The 20,252-nt window shown below is 34.9% G+C and overlaps 1 protein-coding gene across 4 annotated transcripts in view; it reads right to left on the bottom strand.

Moving 5' to 3' along the window:
• The window catches only part of orb (polyadenylation element binding protein orb), a 59,342-nt gene that overhangs the window by 27,592 nt on the left and 11,498 nt on the right, over positions 1-20,252 (bottom strand). Inside the window, exon 1 of one of the 4 annotated variants that reach the window (XM_036361630.2) lies at positions 2,557-2,583. The exons of 1 other annotated variant lie outside the window; for it this stretch is intronic. In XM_036361630.2, coding sequence (XP_036217523.1) covers positions 2,557-2,568 — 12 coding nt within the window. In that variant the 5' untranslated portion in view covers positions 2,569-2,583. Of the gene's footprint in view, positions 1-2,487; positions 2,584-20,252 lie in introns of those variants that run through there. 2 more of the 4 variants (XM_036361629.2, XM_070105528.1) reach the window with 2 other exon arrangements.

Raw genomic sequence — 20,252 nt, 5'->3', positions numbered from 1 at the left:
TTTCTTTGCATATTGCACGTTTATATTGAGCAATAATATATGCCAAATTGCGTGAAAATTTCCCTAAACAATGTAGTAATCATAAAATATTTTCACAAGCTGTTATTAACAGCTTTTTGCTCGAGCTCATACATACTTGCACTTATGTCAGCCGAGCTATTTGTGGTATCCGTATTGTTGTTTTTGTAAAAATAGATGTTTCGATAAATTTGGATCTCTTTCGCTGTTGAAAGATTTTATGAGAAAGTCCGGATTATATACTATACATTTTACATTATAACTTTTCTTCTGAAATTTAATGCAGAGCACTTGTGATAATAATCTTCATGATGTAGGAATTATGATTAATCGTACTCCAAATAGCAGTCAAAATGTCTTATATTTAAATGCGAAATTGCTTTAAACTGGAAACTACAGGCATAATTATTAATTTAATAATAATTTGTACACCTATAGTGAGGAGAGCAAAGAAAATTTGATTGCCAAATGAAAACTGAAATTCAGCTCATTCGTTGGTCACATCCCACATTCTTTTAATGATTATATAGCAATACATGTAGGGATGGATATTGAGTGACGAGCAGGTGATAAAACAAAACTGTATGTCACTTTTTATGTAACAGAGATCCTCAAATAATCTAAAATTTCAAGAAGCAAATCTAACTGCTGAGGGATTACATTACGAACAGGTACTAAAAGAATAAAAATGTACAAAGTATTGAACAAGGTGGCAGGACAGTGTAAGAAAGTATAGCAAAATGCTAAACAACGAGAAAAAATGGACAAAAGAGGTAACTTAACAACATTTGTTTCATGATCACCAAATCCAATAAGTGTTGCTGGTTTTCATGGTAGGAACAAATGGTGGTTTTTGGCATTAAAGTGGTGGATGATCATCGCTAATTTAGTATTCAGGGACTTATTTTTCTTTATTCACTACTTTTTTATTGTTTATCCTAAAAAAGTTTGTAGCATACTTCGGAAACCCTATAAAAGACATATATAAATGATCAGCGTGACGAGCTGGGTTAATTAAGCCATCATCTTCTGTCCGTCTGTTAGTATATACACGAACTAGTCCTTCAGTTTTGAGCTACCATTCTGAAATTTTGCACATGTCATTCTCTCCCCTAGAACCTGTTCTGAGCTGCCGATATCGGACCAATATTGGACATAGATGCCATACAAACTGATCGACCCAATTTAAGTTCTTGTATGGAAAACATTTTTATTTTACAAGATATATTTACCAAATACTATATTATATTCCTTTATCACTTTCCCTTTCTCAGCTTATGATGCTTTATTATTATATTGTATAAAAAATTCAGGAACAATTTTACTAATTTTATACTCTTGCAACATATTGCTACAGAGTATAGTAGTTTGGTCATCAGCTTTGAAAAAATAGGCGTTGCCATACCTTCTAAGAGTTTTAATGTACATATCTCCTAAGCCATTCCAGCTATTATAACTAAATTCAGCTCAGGATAAATCCCTTAAGCAACTCTATCGATAGTGTAAAAATGGAGGAAATCGAATGATAACCCCGCCCGCTCCAGATATAACAATTCTATTAAAAACTACTAAAAGTGTGATGAATCAATAACTAATTGCGTCAGAGACATTAAATTTTACACCTCGATGGCACCGCCTACATTTAGATGAAAATCGACATCTCGAGACCTGCTCGAGCGATTTCAACCAAATTCGGTTGGTAGCATTATTCTGACGTTCTTATGCCGCAGTGACAAAATGGATGAGAAAATGGGCGATCACCTACCATCACGCCTACTTCCCATATTACACAATTTTAAATTCTATCTGATTTTTTCACTTTTCATATAGACTCCAGTTCCTATTGCGAATTTTTATCTATAATATATCGGTCAATCTGTTAGATATTTTATAGAAACCCAGAGAGAGTCCTTATCTGATAATAATATGCCCATGTGCCGAAAATAGGTTGAATCGGATCAACAATTCCATTAGACGCCATACACCTTATAGAAAAGTTTTCGAACCTCCGGCTGACTTTATAGCGCAAATATCGGTCAATAATTAAGTTATCTTAATGAAATTAAAACAACGTTTCTTTCTAATAACAATGTATCTTTGCGCCTAAAATGGATAAACTCAGACAAAACTTGCCCTAGCCGCCATATAACTGAGGATTTTAAAACATCCCGCATATATTGGTTATGGCACCTTAATGGAACTCACATATCACATATTTCTTTTAGTAATAAGCGACAATTGTAAAAGTAGATAAAAACGGTTCAACTCTACCCCTATCTCTCATACGAGTATACCTAATATAAGATTTTCACACTTCTGGTTGGCTTTATACCGTATATATAGGTCAATATGTAAGATATCTTAACAAAATTAACTCAATTAGTTTAATGACGATAAAATGTGATATTAGATAACAAATTACATAAACCCTCATATGTTCGGTTACACCCGAAATTAGCCCTTCTTTACTTGTTACTTTTTCTTTCTTCCTCCAGATATTAAAATTGTTAGCCAATTCAACTTCCATATGACTCTCACATTAGTAGACATCCGAGAAAACGGCTCGTTTAGTTTAGGGTATCTGAAAACCATTTAAATACAATTACTACCATATATATATAATATATATAATATATGTATAATATATGTATAATGCATGTATGAAACTCTATACACCAAGGTATGTTCTCACCGCTATCGCACCGTTATTCGTAGCGTTGTTATAAAAATCAGCTTTTTGTTTCAACTCACATGCCTACGCAGCGTGTTACTTTGTTATCGCTGCAGACTTTAATGTTGTTGTACGTCGCATTCACTCATTCGAAGGAAACTCATGTTAACGGTACAAATCGGAAATGTTGCCGTTGAAACAAAATGTGACTACTTTTTGAGCCTAAAAAATACAATTAGAAGTGAAAAAGGAAAAATACGCACACGTCACCCACAAAGCCAACTGTATATGCACACACACACACACACACGTATATACATACACACATACGTATGTATAAATGTCTGCAGCCTTGACAGTAGGAGAGTGGCTGTTGCTGATACACTGATACACTTGCACACGCGCTGTTGTTGGGACGGCAACTGAAACTGATCGCTTGCAATCAGGCATATATGTATGTGTTTGTATGAGTGTGTGGGCATTTACTTGTTTGTATGTGTAGTTGGGTGCTTTTGTCACAACTCACGCAGTAATAATAATAGCTGGCAACAACACTAACAACAGGAACGGTAAAGTGAAACTTTTAAGCTACTGCCGCTGTTGGCTATTAGATACACACATATACTTGTACATATGTATGTATGTGTATGCCGAGTCCAGGCGGCACAGCCAAGCGAGCCATGGGCAACATGCGCCTGTTGGTGAAATGTAGCCTTGTGCGGGCTACAACAACAATGATGGCAGCACTGCAAGTGGCAGTAATAATAACAACAAAAACATAACAAAAAAATTACAACAACAAACAGCGAAAGCAATAGTAGCGACTTGAATTACAATGCCGTTGGTTGCTATTAAATGGGTGTAGCTGATAGCTGGAAAATGTACTTAATGCATTGCTTTATAGCAAATACAAAAAAATATAATAATATACGTGTGTATACAGAAATAAAAAAACAACAACAAAAACATATGTAGTACGGCATAAAAAATATTGCAGCAATGATCACACATCTCCGCGCAAATGGGAAGGAACAACTCGAAAAGCCAACAACAAACATAGCGACAACAAAAACAACAACCATTACATTAGCAGCGTAAAAACCTACTACCGTCGTCGCCAGCGCGAAATCTACAACAGCAGCAACAAATGTGTATATAAACAATGCAACAGTGCCCCTGGCATTTGTAATGCGCGCAAGTAAGTTTTGTTGTCGTATTTTCGTTGTTGTTGCTGGTACTACCGCTGCCGCTGACTGACTTGTCGGCTTGTTCTCCTGACGATTATTATGAGTTCGATTGCATGAAGTGGAATTGAATTGCGTTCAGTGCGCAAATAGACTAGTGGGTGTTGCGTATACGCCCCGCCCCCAAAAACACCTCATGCTGCACTCATCCATATACAGTCATACCATGAGTGTGTCGACGGATATGAAATGACATTTAAATGCACAAAACTTCATTACACTCAGCTGCCGGTTGTTGGCGGAAATACACACTTCAACAAACAACGCGCAACGTAAGCTTCATTGTGTGCCTCTACATATACCTACACATGCTTGCGTTTGCAAGGATGTCTACAGTTGTGGTGAAAATCATTGTTACGATTGGTAGGGAGATTAATAAATTAATAGAATTATTAATAGAAATTAATTGTGAAGAAAAATATCTGCATAATGCGGAATGTAGTGTAGTAAGAATAAATCTTGAATCCTGCCACGATCGTAGTAATTCTCTAACTCACTTTCTATTCAAAATATATTCTAATGGAAAAGTTAAAATACTGCAAATTTTTGAACACAGCTAATATATATTTTGAACATAAATTTTTAAAGAGAACTACAAATGTGAAAATTTCAAACAATTTTGTTTTACCGATATATATCTCGATAGTCCATGCCCTTAAAAATAACATACATAATTTCAATAATGATTTTTTTTTTCAACACCAATAGTTTATTAAACTAAAAACTATATTTTTTAAAATGGCAACGTTTGTAACTCGACGACAAATTATTCGTTCGTTTTGACTTATTTCTGCTTATTTTGTATATGCTTTTATGTATTATAACGAATTTCTATTTTTTAAATTGTATGAAAAATGTTGTTTTGGTCAAAAATCTTTTGAGAAAAAATCAACTTTCAAAGTCTGCCATTTTTTTGAATTTCATTTTTAACAGTTATAGGTCATTGCATAGGTATTGCCTTATAAATTTGTATTCCTTTTTTTTTTATGATTTGAACGACGGTGAAGCAGCACTTGAGGAACTTTTTTTGTAACTTGGAAAACAGCTTTTTGGAAAATGGCTTTTTAAAAACTAAATTTTATATTTTTAAAATTTTTTGTGTATATGCACTAAATGTTTATAAATAAATATATTTCCATTATTTTAAAACAATTCTTGCAAAAGAATTCATAAGTTCACTTTTTTTGGCGATAACTCTAGGTGTACCATTTAATCTAAAAGATAATAGTTTAAAATTTTGCGAATGAGTATTTTACATAAACATATTTTCGAAATTGTTCGATGAATTTTAATTTGTATTAAAAACGTTTTATTTATTCATCCATATAAATATTGTTCCCTTACAATTAATCACAAAACGTATAACTCAAAAGTATAACCAAACAAAGTCTGACAACTCTGTTTTTCAAAAATTGTGTTGTCACAATTTCGGTAAATAATATCATTCTGGTAAACTCAAGTTCTTCACATGTAAATTCGTGCTATACCATTATTGAAGAATTTTGTTAGCAAAAGCTTGAGATTGTTTTCATCAAATCAAAGTTCTGTTCTTGCGACCGCATTTTATTGAATGTAAAATTAAGAAAATTATTCCTCTTCTTAAATATATATTACAGCAAGCTTTGCTTAAGTACATATTTTGTATGTCACAACAGACTTAGCCATTTTCATGCTCATATTTGCAAATTTTTGTATTTATTGTTTTTTCGTTGACTTTAATTGAATAAGGTCTGTAATTATAGCGGGCTAGAGAAAAAATGCTGGCAAAGTAAAGTATTGAAAGTAATTTCTACCATATATTGTCCATACTGAATTCCGCAAATATAGAATTGTCGATAAAATGTACATGTTTTATGTTACCATAGTAAAAAAAAAACAACAAAAAACGTTAACTCCGGTTGCACCGAAGCTATAATACCCTTCACCCCACACATACAAAGGCTCCTTACAAGAACTTGATTCCAATCGTTCAATTTGTATGGCAGCTATATGATATAGTGATCTGATCTATACAATTTCTGCGGAGAATAATTTGTGGCATTAGAGGATAACTCATGCCAAATTTTGTGAAGATACCCTGTGAAATAAAAAAGTTTTCCATGTAAGCACTTTACTCCGATCGTTCAGTTAATATGACAGCTATATGCCATATTTAATCGACAAAAGAAATTATATAGCTTCGGAGATTGCATAATTGCTTTAAATAATAACCCGTGCCAAATTTCGTGAACATACCTCGTAAAATAAAAAAGTTTCGCATACAAGTACTTAATTCCGATTGTTCAGTTTGTATGGCAGCTATATGCAATAGTGGTCCGATATCGGTTCTGACAAATGATCAGCTTCTTAGTGAGAAAAAGACAGGTGCAAAATTTCAGAACGATATCTTAAAAACTGAGAGACTAGTTTGTATATATACAGACAGACGGACATGGCTAAATCAACTCAACACATCATGAGTCTCCGTCGTTTCCTTCTGGGTGTTGGCAAACTGAATATACCCTGTTCAGGGTATACATATTTAATATCATTCATTAGCGTTCTAAGAAAAAAATTTTACGTATACGCCCAGGTGTGCATGGGGCACAATAAGTGGTGAGAGCGCATTAGATTTCACTTCAGATAATATATTTCAGTAAAAATTCGCAACTATATATTATAGTATTGACGTTATTTTATAATTTCTTTTAGAATTAGAATTTACTAACAATATTGCGCAAATATTCTTATATTGAAGTAAGTAAAAAACAATGCGTGAAATCAATTGCTAATTATTCTCAATTCACCATTTAGAAATAAACTTAAATTTTTCAATTCTGTTAAAAATCTTACTTATATTAGGGTTCGTCGAAACTTCTACGGGGTATGCGAAAACGGGTTTAAAAAACTGGTAATCAGCCTTAGCTCCCAATTAATTGCAAATTTATCATTTTTAGTCCTGCATAAAACTCCGAATTGGTGCGAAATTGATATGCAATTATTTTTTAATGAAAATTTTTGAACACAAAATCAAATCTTCTTCAGAGAGTTAGCTTAAAAAGCACAAATAAATATAAATTGTATATAATAAAGTGAGTTGAACAACTAACACTATGAATCAATGAACCTCTAAAAATGAATATAATGTTAAGTTTTTGTTTTTTGGTATTTGGTATTTTTTTAAATAATTTAGAGTTTGGAAATTAGCAAATACAACAACGCTTTAACCTGGTAAATACCATTATGTTAATATATAACAACTTAAGTTTAAACTTCAAGTATATGAATTGTGAACAGACAGACATTTTAAAAGGTTTAAATTACTAGTAATGCACTCATTCGGAAGTTTTAATGGACAAATTATCGACGGCTTCGATTGCGATGAGAATTGATGTCTATGAAGTCACGTGGAGACCGTTAGACCACGTTTGTATATATATGATTTTTTTTAAGTATGCAAATGTATGAGAGAATCAAAATCGAATTTTTACTACTTCTAGAGCAGTATAAGCGAGCTATCTTTTAACGCTATAGATAAAACGCAGTACATATGTTTGAATAACTATAATTAATTGAATAATATATTTGTAATATATATATTATTTTACTGCAAACACGGCTTCTGCCAAATGTTAAAATATCATAACTAAAACAACTAATTTCAATATATTCCAACTTTACTGTATTATTCGCATATTCCACTTGCAATATGGCGCAAGACATAATTATACTTTACATACATAATATTATATATGGTATGCAAACAGACTTTAGATTTTACATTTGTATGTATGCATTTAAAATCGAAAATGGCAATTCGGCCATAAAAATCAATTAATTTATGTGTTAAGCTTATTAATAACACGAGCATATACAAACGAAACAGATATAAATAGTAAGCCATAAATGCAGCCATATGGTTTGCACTCAGCGAAAGTGTGTAAATTGAATTACAAATGCATAGACACACAAATATATATGTATATATTACCATAAACCATGAGCTTATATGTGTATATATGTGTGGATACTTAAGGTTTACATTTTTGATGAAACCGTTATTTTGAAATTAGTTTAATATACATACATATATACTTGTATGTATGTACATATGTTTATGCAGAAAGTCCTCTCATATAATCAAAGTATCCATAAGCAATTTCGGCTAATTTAGCACAATTTGGCTTAAATGGTAATAACTTGACTCGTTTGTCTTTATACTTAAAAGATATAAAAGAATTTATATATTTTATTATGTATTCAAAATATCCATCAAGTCAGTAAACAATGTCACATAAGTTTAGGAAACTGCTGCAAAAAAAGTATTAAACTTGAAAGCTGGGTTCAAGTTAGGATATCTAATCTTTGCTGCTCTGAAGAAGTAATTTACATAGTTGAGACAATCTAGAGCTCTCAAGAAGGCTTAATTTTGACATTTTATTCAGGAAGTCAAGAAAAGCGGATCGAATTTCTCTCTTTAAGGCGTTATGTCAATGATTTCTAATAGCAACGACTATTCTAGGAACTCGAGAAAATAAAAAAACGGGATCTAAATCCATAAAGTAGATCAATATGTTTTTAACTATATAAAAGTTCTTTGACAAAATGGAGAACTTGTAAAAAATGTTAAATTTTTGTTCAAAAGAATTACCAGAAATTGTTTATAAAAATTTGTTATAAAAATTCAACGTAATTTACTGTTAAAAATTCAAGTGGATACGTGTAGTGTAGTCTCCAAGTGCCATCGTCGCTCAATTTGAAAAATGCAGTTTCGCGTTTTAGGTTCCAAAATTTCGATGTTTGAAGAATGTTTTTAGGATCAGAAAATATACTTTGAATCCAAAAGTAAAATTTTAATTTTTTTAAAATACTGGGGCAAACCCGTCAATAAATTAAATAAGTTTGGCGCGATGAAAAGCAGAATGTTGAAGCCTTATATGACCTATTTATTGCAATGCCTAGAATATAATCTTTGCTTGTTTAAAAAACATTTTCTATGTACACATAAAATAGAACTAAACGGAATAAAGTACGAATAATAAGATCACCGAAGTTGATATTTGTTGTACGAAAATTTAAAAATTTAACATTATAAAGATGAGTGTTTCTCTCTAAAAGAAGTAGGCAGTCAATTTTTAAATATAAATGAAAATATCGTATTTTTTATTGATTTCTTAAATTACCCAAAGAACTTTTGTTAAATTACTACATATACATTTGCATAAGCCTGAAACTTGAGAAGTATATTATGCTATATCAAAGAATGATGTGCAAATCCGAATAACTATAACCAAAGCTATAGCTGGGTAAGTTGAATCCATAAGCACTATCGAATAAAAAGTGAGTAATAATTGTTTACTTCTTTTTTGGTAGGAAGAAAATGAAGACATTCCGATATAACTAAGGAACTAGTTCGCGTATATACCAACGGACAAACAAACAGGCATCTCCAATTCGACTCAACTCAACAGATCGTCATTTATATATTTTTTATAGGGTTTCCGACGTTTCCTTTTAATAACCGTTAGTTTGATAATTACGTAATAATTTTCAACTACAGGCAAACTCCAAACTCCGTACTTTAACTTCTACTTGGGTTAGATACTATCTTTCGGAGAGTTAGGTGTCCAATGATTTAAAATAATAATATAATGATTTCTTCTATATCACTCACACTTCAAATGAAAATAATATACTTTGAATGATTAACTTAGATTAAGGTTTTTTTTTTTACAATAATGAATCAGTTGTTGGGATTAGAGAAAATCTTTCCATTCATATTTCTTAAAATAATATAAAGCAAAAAAGTAGCTGACCAAAATCACTGTCAAAATGTAAGCGCCATATTCTTGTGATTAATATTAAGCCTCTCCCTTTCAGCTGATTTTCAAATATTTACACTTAAGCGATGTCAGAGGACAAATAAAAAAAAAAAAATCGTCAAAACGAACTTGGGACACAGAGTAGATAGAATTTTGCCATTGCATTATAAAATGTTGATTTCTCATATTATTCTCAATGGAATCACAATTTGAAAAAAGAAAGATTTGTAAACACTCAATGGGTCACAATGACTTCCGAATATTTTATTTACAAAAGGCTTAATATACGACAAGCAACAAATGTACCTTCATGTTAGTGTGTAACTACACCTTCTTGACTTTATGTAAGCTAACATATTAAATGCATAAAGTTTATCCCTTCAAATGCTTAGCATGTCAATTTGAAGACTTGAAGATTTCGCTGCTTCAGTCTGTGCCACCACTTTGCCTAAATCCATCATTTTAGCATATAGTAGATACATATATATCAGCTATAAGAGCATGTGAATGTAGCTAAACGACGCATCTAATCACAACCCAATCGACTAAGCGAGCTAGCAGACGAGCAAGGCGGCAGGCAAGGCGGCAGGCAAGCGCAGGCGGGGCGGATGTGCATCAGAAAAAGACACGACTTTGCTGACTGCCACTGTTGCCTCTTAGTTGGTTTGCCCTTCACTCCGCCGCGGCGGGCCGCCAGCTCCCGCCTGCTGAGCGCTTTTGTCATAATCGCACTGTCAATATAACGGCAACTTATAGCCCACTCGCTGGCGCAAGCTTGAAAGGAGCGGGGTTGGGGAGAGGATCGACTGCTGTGAACGCATTTGTTACGAATGTTTACACGAATATTTAAGGATAATCTGCTGATTTCAAAGGGATTATTATGCAATTTTTCTTGCTATAAATATTTTAAAGTATAAAAAATAAAAAAATAAAAATGTAAAAAATATAAAAAATATTATATATTTATACTTGTATCAAAAAAACTACACACACTTGCAGCGGCAATAAAAAGCATTATCCAATGTGTATGTGTGCGTATTGTAGTGGTTTTTTGGAGCAACTATGTATGTGTATGTGTGTGCCGGCACTGCTGTATTGTTCGGTGCCACTATCGTTGGCTGTTGGGCATTTTTGTCAATGTTGTTGTTATTGTTATTGTTGTATTTCTTGTCGTCATTGTTGTTGTTATTGCTGTTGCTGCTATGTGCCTGGTACAAGTATTTCTGTACGGCTCGCATAAACAACTACGTCAATTTATCTCAGTGTGGATTTGTCCGTGTGTTTGTGCGTATGTCGGCTCGTACATTTAGCGGGATAAAATAAAAAAAATATACTGAACAATAATTTGGTTGCGTAAGCAATTCATTTTATTTTATTATCTGGCATATGACAGCAATAACTGAAATGAACTGCGCTGACAAATAAACAAGCGTAAAACAACTACAACAACAAAAATGCAACAGCAAGAAGACAATAGCATTGTTAATACTTGCAACATAATACACAGCGGCAAGTGTATGCACTTAGTCAGGCGGGGAGGGGGTAAGTCGGGTGAACGGGCGCACAAAAGTCGCGGGGTCAACTGGAAACTGCCAATAAACCAAAACGACAACGAACAGCAACCAGCAAGCAAATATTCAGCAATTTTCACTATTGTCAACAATTGAATGCATGAGTGCCTGACTCTCTCTCTAAGGCTATGCATATTTACTAGCGTACACACCCTTAGACACATACATAGATACAAATAAAGTATGCGTGTGTAGGTGTAGCGTGGCTCTAGCGCGTCGCTTGCTGCTGCAACATTTCATTTTGGCTTAAATTGTAGCCGAAGCAGGCAGCAGGCGGCAGCAACAACAAAACGTCCACACAATGACCACCAAACAGTTCTTGCCACTGCTGTGTAAACCTCCTTGGCCTCCATATTTCCGTATTTGCAAATTTAATGCCAATATAGTTGATTTCTTTTACTTATTTATACTTATATCTGTGTGCAGCAGAATTTCGTAATTTTTCCTATTTCCTTTCAACAGACAGTTTGCTTATTTATTTGTTAGCTGCCAGAATTCAGTGCATTCGGAAGTCATCACAGTGCACACTCTCGCAAACACACACATATACACACAGTAAGTGGCACGTTTGTATGCATGTATGTATAGGAGTGTATGCCCATGTAAGCAATCAACATTTTTAAATACTTAGCTGCTCCTACGTACGTCTTTTTATTATCTTACAAATACTCAAACACACACACACATACCCATACATATCAGTGAGTAGTGTAAGGCCACAACTACTGTGAATATTGCTAATGTACAGTTAATAGCAGAGAGTGGTGGTTGTTGTTATTGTTAGCGTCGCATGGCACTTGACAGCGTGGGTTCTTAGTTTAATGCAGCCGACAGTGTTGCCACTTTGTTAAAACACAAAAGCCAACTAAATAAAAAAGCAACAATTTAAAAAGTGCAAAATATGTAGCTACAGCCTCAAAAAGGCGATTTTGTTTTAAAATTGAGGGTATTGACCCTTAATTCACTATTGATAGCCTCGGATGATCGGCAATTTTCTTTAAAATTCTTTTTACAGATATATCAGCAATCGGAGCAACAAGTAGCCGCAAATATTTAAATTTAGTTTATGTTGAAGCACTATAAGTAGTGCTCAATTGTGATTTATTCCTCAAATATGAGGCGGGATATTACTCTCCCATATTTGTGAATGATAATACCATATACCGTCGGACCTGAAGGACAGAATATTTCGATTAAGTTTGCACAATACCCATTCAATGAGGATCGGTAGATTATGGCAAATTTGCTTCCTTCCGTTCGGCATAACAGATGGTGTTATTTGCTATTTCTTGAAGCCTCAAAACTTCTAAAAAGAGGTCAAGTGGAGGTCAGAAAGAGATACTTGCAAATAAAACACAAATAAGCACCATCGAAGAGAAACCTTAATGACCATATATGGATCCCTAGGTATTTTTTTCACTTTCCAGAAACTGTAATATTATTTACGGTAACAAATCAAGGATCGATTGAGATTTTGATAAAAAAGGGTGAATTGAAGAATGTACCTAACAGAACCTATTTTTTTTGTTCTTGAAAAAAGATTGGAAGGATTACATTTGGAGGACGAAATTAAAGATTTTTAATAAAAAAAAAATAACTTGAACATTAGAGTTTTTAATCGTCTGCGATGAAAATTTTAATTTTGGAGTAGAACTTTCGCGATTTCTTTTTTTTTTTTTTGATTTTTTAATACGAAATTAATGATCTACCTTGAATAAAGTTCGTCGAAAGTTTCAATGTGTTGGGACTTTCATGATTTTGCAACATATATAAGAGACTACGAGAGAGCTCTAATTGACGTTATATATTTATTACGAAAGCAATGCAATGAAAATGCAATTAATTGGCAACACTAATCTCAATGTCATACACACACAAAGTGATGAACTCACGCCCAGTGCGAATTCGCGTATTGTGCCATAGTTTATTTGTCCAACCATTTAATATATGAGTAAACTGTTGTTTTTGTCAATGCTGTCGCAGTTGTTGCTGTTGCCACTACTGCAATTACTGCTGTGGCGTTGCGCGCAATTACGATTGACAAAAATGAAATTGGCATTCATTTTCGTTTGTCATGCTGCGTAAAATTACGAGCGCTCTCATCGTATTTCACCAACTGAGTGACAGCTTAAACGGTTGGAGGTCGCTTTGTGGGCGTATTTGTCGGTACGGGGCGTCGGATGCACAACTGCGTGGACTCCAATATATTTATGATGCAATACAAATATTTGACTTTTTAATGTTCAGATATTGTAATGGCAAATACATGGTAGAGTCTTTTAAAATAATGGTTACATATTTTATACTCGCTGCTGACGGCTGGAACAATGAGCGCAAAAGCGCATAAATCAAATTTCAAATTAAAAATAAAATTGAACTTTAGATGCGATTGTTTGGCAGACGATTTGTATTGCAAGACACAATAAAATTGCAACTCAAGACTTGAACATGTAATTGTAATTGGCACATGCAATTATGTACATGTATAAGTGTATGTAAGTGTGTAATCCCCAAAATCATGTATAAACTTTGCGAAGACCTTATTTATATCTTAAGCCTTGTACTTATATTTGTTTCATGATTCTTCTTAAAAACATAAATTTGCAAGACAGAAATGTGCTTAGTCAGAATATTTGACATATGTAGATTCACGCCCTAAGATAACTTCTACAATATAAAATGTAATTAAATACCATCCCTTGCTAGATCCTTGCAAGGAATATTAAAGTGGCGTATCTCAATGACACCTTATAAGTACGAGCATTTTAGCTTTGAACTTTTTGGTTTTTCCGATTTGTAAACGTTGAATAATTTTCACATTTACTAACCAATTTAGTGTATTAGACATGTTCTCAAAACCACCAATTAGTACAAAACTAACCATAAATCGCTTTATAAAAAAAGACGCATCAAAATAATGACAATTTACGTTAAAAATATAGTTTAGAGAAACTAAAAGGACGCTTTTAAAGCACTTGAAACTAAAAAGTAAACTCTCTTACTATATAAGTATACTTGTTGGCCCGGCAAATATTCTTTTGCCATATAAATTATTTCTAGTTGCTAAATAAATTCTAGTTCCAAGTGTATCAATGTTATTATAGTCACAATGTGCATTTACGCGATTGGCAAGTACGCTTCCTGAAGCCTCCGCGCCTATGAAGTAGATTTGTAAAAATGTATGTGTTCGCTTGGCATTGGCAGCAATGAGCCCATTTTATGATAAACTTTGCCTCTGCTTTTGAATGTAGAATTGTATTGTTGACCATTAGCAATAATAATTCGAACTATTTCTGTTCCTCTAATGCAAACATTCCTTATCCATAGCACCAATTACCACTTCTAAATGAGCATAATATTCAATAACTGGCTCATACTGGAATGCTAGACGCAAATGTGAATCAGATGTTAATGCACGATGTACCTGTTGGCGTTGTTGATCATTTGTTCTGTGTCTATTAACCGTAAGACGGTGTGATTGTCGTTGTTCCAATCTTATAACTTCATTGCGCACAGCTCGTGTATCTTCTGATTGTTCCGGACGCAATTGCTCCATGCTCACACGTGCATCAGAATTTTGTTGCTGGATATGTACTTCGATTCTTTGGGATCTTTTATTTCTAATATTTCTTGACCTACTTGTATTAAGTCTCAAATCAGCCGCTTTGCGTTTTTTGGCATTGCTCACTGTACAAAACACTTATAAATAGAATTAATGAAATTACTTAATGATTTTATATTTATGTTTATGTTATTATTATTTGATTTATAATCAAAAAAATAAAAAACAAAAAAGTTCGTCCAAAAATTAAAAAAAGTTTAAGGGTGTATAACCCTTATCACTTAGGGGTATGACAAATAAATAGTAGCCGATTCTAAACCTACTGACTACGCATATAAGATTTTGTACAAATCAACACGAGAATTTTATATATTAGATAGATATAATTATTTATTTTAATTGATAAGCTATGAGAGCCTTTCTAAACTATCTAGTGATCAAAAAATTACTATTGGTTGGACTGTTCCGCAAAATATCACAGAAAAAGCTTTTGAGGGTGACTACTTTCAGCAAGACGACACGCCATGTCTCACTACGAATGAAATACTTCAGTTTCAGGAACGAAAATTGGATGTCTGATGTTAAGAATAATAATAATAATAAATTCCTAGATTTGACTCTCCTTGAATTATTATCCAAATATACACAAGTAATCCTCACTCACGAGCTCAAAGCAAAGTGGTTGTTCGAGTCTTAATCACTGTGGCAGTATAGCAAGGTATCATATTCGACTCAAAAATTTTGCAGTATCAGCTGAGTATCTAGAGAAAAACAACAGCGTCGCAAGATTGGTGCAGTTATTTGCTTGCTCCAACATCCCCAACATTGGTGATTCTTCTTATAGCGATCGATATGATCAAAAATGTGCGAAAACATAGAGAAAAGAGTTAATTGGACACTAAATATTTTGTAGATTTTGTATTTAAAAATAGTCCAAAGATAATTTAATGGACTAATTTTTGGTTATTTAAGTTATTCAATGTTTCCACGCCAATATTAAGAATGAAATATGTCACTTATAAGTAAGCGAGAGAGATGAATGAGACCCGGCAGATATGATACAGGCGCTGTCTTATCAAATGTAAACTACTAAGGGTTTCAGGAGCTTAGGTAGATATTATATTTGGTATACAAGTATTATACGTATAAAAATATTTGACGAAATCAAATTATTGGATTGGCAGCTAAGTAATTGAGGATTTTTTCATGGAACTCAATAACTTTATTCTGTAATGTATTGCCTATTTTGATCACTGAACTTTTGCCATCTTTCAGGCAGCATCATAATCCCACGTTCATAAAATTTCTAGTTTTTATTAGCAAAAAACTGAATCAGGTACGATTTGACATCATCATCATTATTGAAATTTTTACCATTCATTTTTTGACCAAAGATGTGTGTGGCCTTGCATTGTCATGATGGAATACAACACCATTTCGATTTATCAATTCGGGCCGTTTTTCTTCAACTGCATTGTTTAATTTTGTTAGTTGTTCAATGGAGACAACAGAATTGATCGTTCGGTTGGGTGGTAAGAGTTCAAAGTAGACAATTCCTTTATAATCCCACCAAACTGATAACAAAACCTTCTTTTGATGAATACCAGCTTTTGATGTTGCTTGAGCTGGTTCACCTGGCTTGCTCCACGATCTTTTCCGCTCGATATTGTTGTAAACAACCCATTTTTCATCGCCAGTTATCATTCGTTTTAAAAATGGATAATTTTCATTACGTTTCTTTCAGTTCATCATGCATGTATGTGATACCTGAAGCTTCTCTGCAATCTCACATGTTGTACTGTGATGATCCGAATCGATTATTGCTTCGATTAAGTCGTCATCAACTTCAACTGGACGACCAGAGCGTTTTTCATCTTTGAGTAAAAAATCACCAGAACGAAATTTGGCAAACCAATTTTGACACTGCCGTTCTTCTATGGCTTCGTCGCCATAAACAGCACATAACTTTTTGTGAGCTTGCGATGCGTTTTTCCCTTTGCGAAAATAAAAAAGCAAAATATGATAAAAATGTTCCTTTCGATCTTCCCTTTTTCAACATACGCCAAACGAAAACTACGCAACCGATCAAAAAACTTTTTTTTACTGATTGACAGCTGAATTGCCAACTATCAAATAACAATATGTGTTTTATATTTGGACTACGCCAGCAAACCTAAAAATTCAACTTAGTTGCCAACCCAATAGATTGGACGTCTATAATATATAGTTCCCATAAAATCAGTTACACACTTGATGTATTTTAGTTTAAAACTCTTCTAATATGAGGTTAGGCTAGTTTAGGTTTGTGTTAGTGTCAATACAATTATGGTCAAGTACGTTCGTTCGGTTTTTTTTATTGATTTTTCAAAAGATAACTTTGTGTACATTTGTCCGCTTTAAGTCAGGACTATAAGGTAGGTGCATTAGGACCTCCCATCCGAGCTCCCGAAGCTTCTGGCGCGTCACCAAAGACATGTGTGGCCTGGCGTTGTCCTGATGGAACACAATTCGGCCTTCGGCGTGTTGCATCTTTGACATCGAAATTACCGGAACGGAACTTAGCAAACCACTTTTGTGCTACACGTTCGTTTACAGTATCGGGCCCATAAACAAAATTAATTTTTTCAGCCGCTTTGGCTGTTTTTTCGCTTTGATCGAATTGTAAAATATAGCGAATTTTCTCTTTGCTGGTGTCCCTCTTTGACGAGCGCTCACAACGTACTGAGTCAATCAATCGAAAAACTGTCAAAGCAAATAAACACGTTTTCAGCGCCATATAGTATGACATGATGCGACACGTAACACTAGTACTATGGACAATAACGCCATCTCTCATCTTCATACCCTGCACAGTGTAAATTAAATTTGTAACGAAGTTTGTAACACCCAAAAGAAAATCGGAGCTGGTATAAAGTATATATACGCACTCGATTTAGCCTTGTCCGTATGTAATTACGCGAACTACTCGCAATTATTTTTGCAAGTTGTCTATTTTGCAAACAATTTATACAAAATAAAAACATATGTATTTTACTAGCAATTCTTAAGCTCCTGTTTTTTGTTCGATTGCCCGACGCCTTGTTGAAAGCGGTGATTCTGAAGATTGATCCATGAGCCAACCAATGTAAATATACTTTTTTTATACAATATTTGAATTTTTAATAAAGTTTGACAAAGAAACTCTATTCTATTTTCCTTATTCCCAGATTAAATTGATAGGCAGGTATTTTTTGGGGGCTCTACACTGACCTAACCCTTCAAGCAGTTAGCAACACACATATTTTATAATATTTATTTAAAGTTCCCAGCTATTGTAAACTAATATTAAAGTACATTAGCTTCGAGCTGCAAATAAAAATATATCCTTCAAACACAATTCCACAATCACATGACAACCACCTCCTTCTGTCGCAACTTCACATTTTACTTCGACTCTGGTTGCTTGGCAGCGCAAATGCAATTTTCCAATTTCAAATTTATTAACTTCTTTTCACACATTTCGCTTATTTAATAAAGAACTTAAATTAATTAATAAACATGCGCACATATACACGACTGACTGTGTGAGCGTTCAGCTAAGGCAAGTTGTGGCAACAGCACTAGTGCCGCGCGTTCTAAGTACTTGTAGCAATCACAAGGAAAATGTCACGCATACGCCACGTACGACAATCACACAGAGCACACAGGCACTTATACAAATACATTTGCAGTTACGTTACTCAAAGTGGATGTGTGTAGCATATCAATGCACATATGTTTACATGTAATATGTATGTGTTGTGTTTGTGTGCGTGTGTGTTAATAATTTGTTGCTTTCAGCGCTACAATCAGCACGCTCGGCTCAAGTGTCAAATCTCAGCTGCGAACTGCTTGAGCGGCAAATGCAACCAATGTACTGTTACAAATGCAATTACATACACACTCATTCACACACACTCATACATGCGTGTAAATATGAGTAGCCTGCAGTACAATGATGTAGTGCAAACAAGCAGGCGCACGTGGAGCGCCCACAAGCTTAATCGAATTTATCTCATAATATCTTTCAGACATCCGCAGACACGAAACGTATAAAGTTAAATAATCTGATAACCTACCTCAGCCAATGCTGGATTAAACACAGATGCTGGGCGTCCACATGCCATATGCTACAGCACACATACACAGACGGCGGCTGGCAGCGCACAACTGTTGCGGTTGCAAAAGTGGAAAAAGCAGATGTAAGAGAGCCGCAGCCGTATGAGTATTCTGCTGCGTGCGATAGCTGCGGCCAACCGCACAGCCAAACAATCTAGCAGGCAGCACAACGACAGAGATCGAAGCATATACTTGTAGCACAACAAAAAAATTTGCAACAGCAAGCCAATGTGGCAACCATGACTACGACAATAGTGTAAGCTGATAAGAAACGACTTCACACGGCGAGGGCGTCTAAGTTGCGCAAGAGAGGGCAACAAAGACGCAACAAAAAGGCAAAAAGCAACTGCCAAACGATGTTGCACCCACCAGAAAGTCAGCAAGCCAGCAAGTCGGCAGCAAAATAAAGGACAACGTGGTGTGTGTATGTGTCAGTGTGCTCGTGAGCTTTCGTGTGAAGTGCGGTGCGGTGAGCTGAGGTGGGATGCAATCAACGTGGGCTCCCAACGTCCACCAGCAGCCAGCCAGCGGACAAACAACCAGCCAGCCAAGTCAAACCAAGCCACGAGCCGACGAGTCAACCAGTTAGCAAACCATCGACGGGGCAGCTGGCGTCGAAAGGGTGCCGTGCGAATGGGTTTTATTATTATTTACATACCTGTTGCAGCGAAGGCATTGTTTTGAATAAAAATTCAATTTCCACACTTTCGACGTGGTTGAGTGGTACGAACCATGGCTGTTCGCGTGCGGCGGTGTGCTGCGACGTCGAACGCATGCAACAACGCAGGCGTGCAGCAGCAGCGTTGTCGCCGTAAATGTCGTCGTCGTCGTCGTATTCAGTCAATGTGGTGACAAGTAGAAAGTGCCGCAGATATGCCGTGTGACGTGTAGCGAGCGTTGTATGTCGTACGACTTACGGCGTACTCATTGCGTCGCGTGTGTGAGTGACGATTTTGATTGTGTTGCCGATGCCGAGTCCGAATGTGACTGTAAGTACGCTGTATACGAATGCGAATGCGGCAAAACAGATGTCACCACACAACGACAGCCAAAACAATGAGTATGATAGCAGAACCCTGCAGTACCGCCGCACCGTCCTTCAGGCTCGCCAAATATTACTATGGTCTTGTTGCATTAGCGGCTTTTGGAGCAGCACAAATATTGTCGTACTCGGACTCGAAGGTAGAAAAAAAAGGACTGAAGGAGTGAGTGAGCAACTGAGAAAAATTGAGTAAACATACGAGCCGC

Source organism: Bactrocera oleae, chromosome 2 (genome assembly GCF_042242935.1).
Source record: "Bactrocera oleae isolate idBacOlea1 chromosome 2, idBacOlea1, whole genome shotgun sequence".
Classification (NCBI taxonomy): domain Eukaryota; kingdom Metazoa; phylum Arthropoda; class Insecta; order Diptera; family Tephritidae; genus Bactrocera; species Bactrocera oleae.
This window is presented reverse-complemented; position numbering and strand designations above follow the sequence as displayed.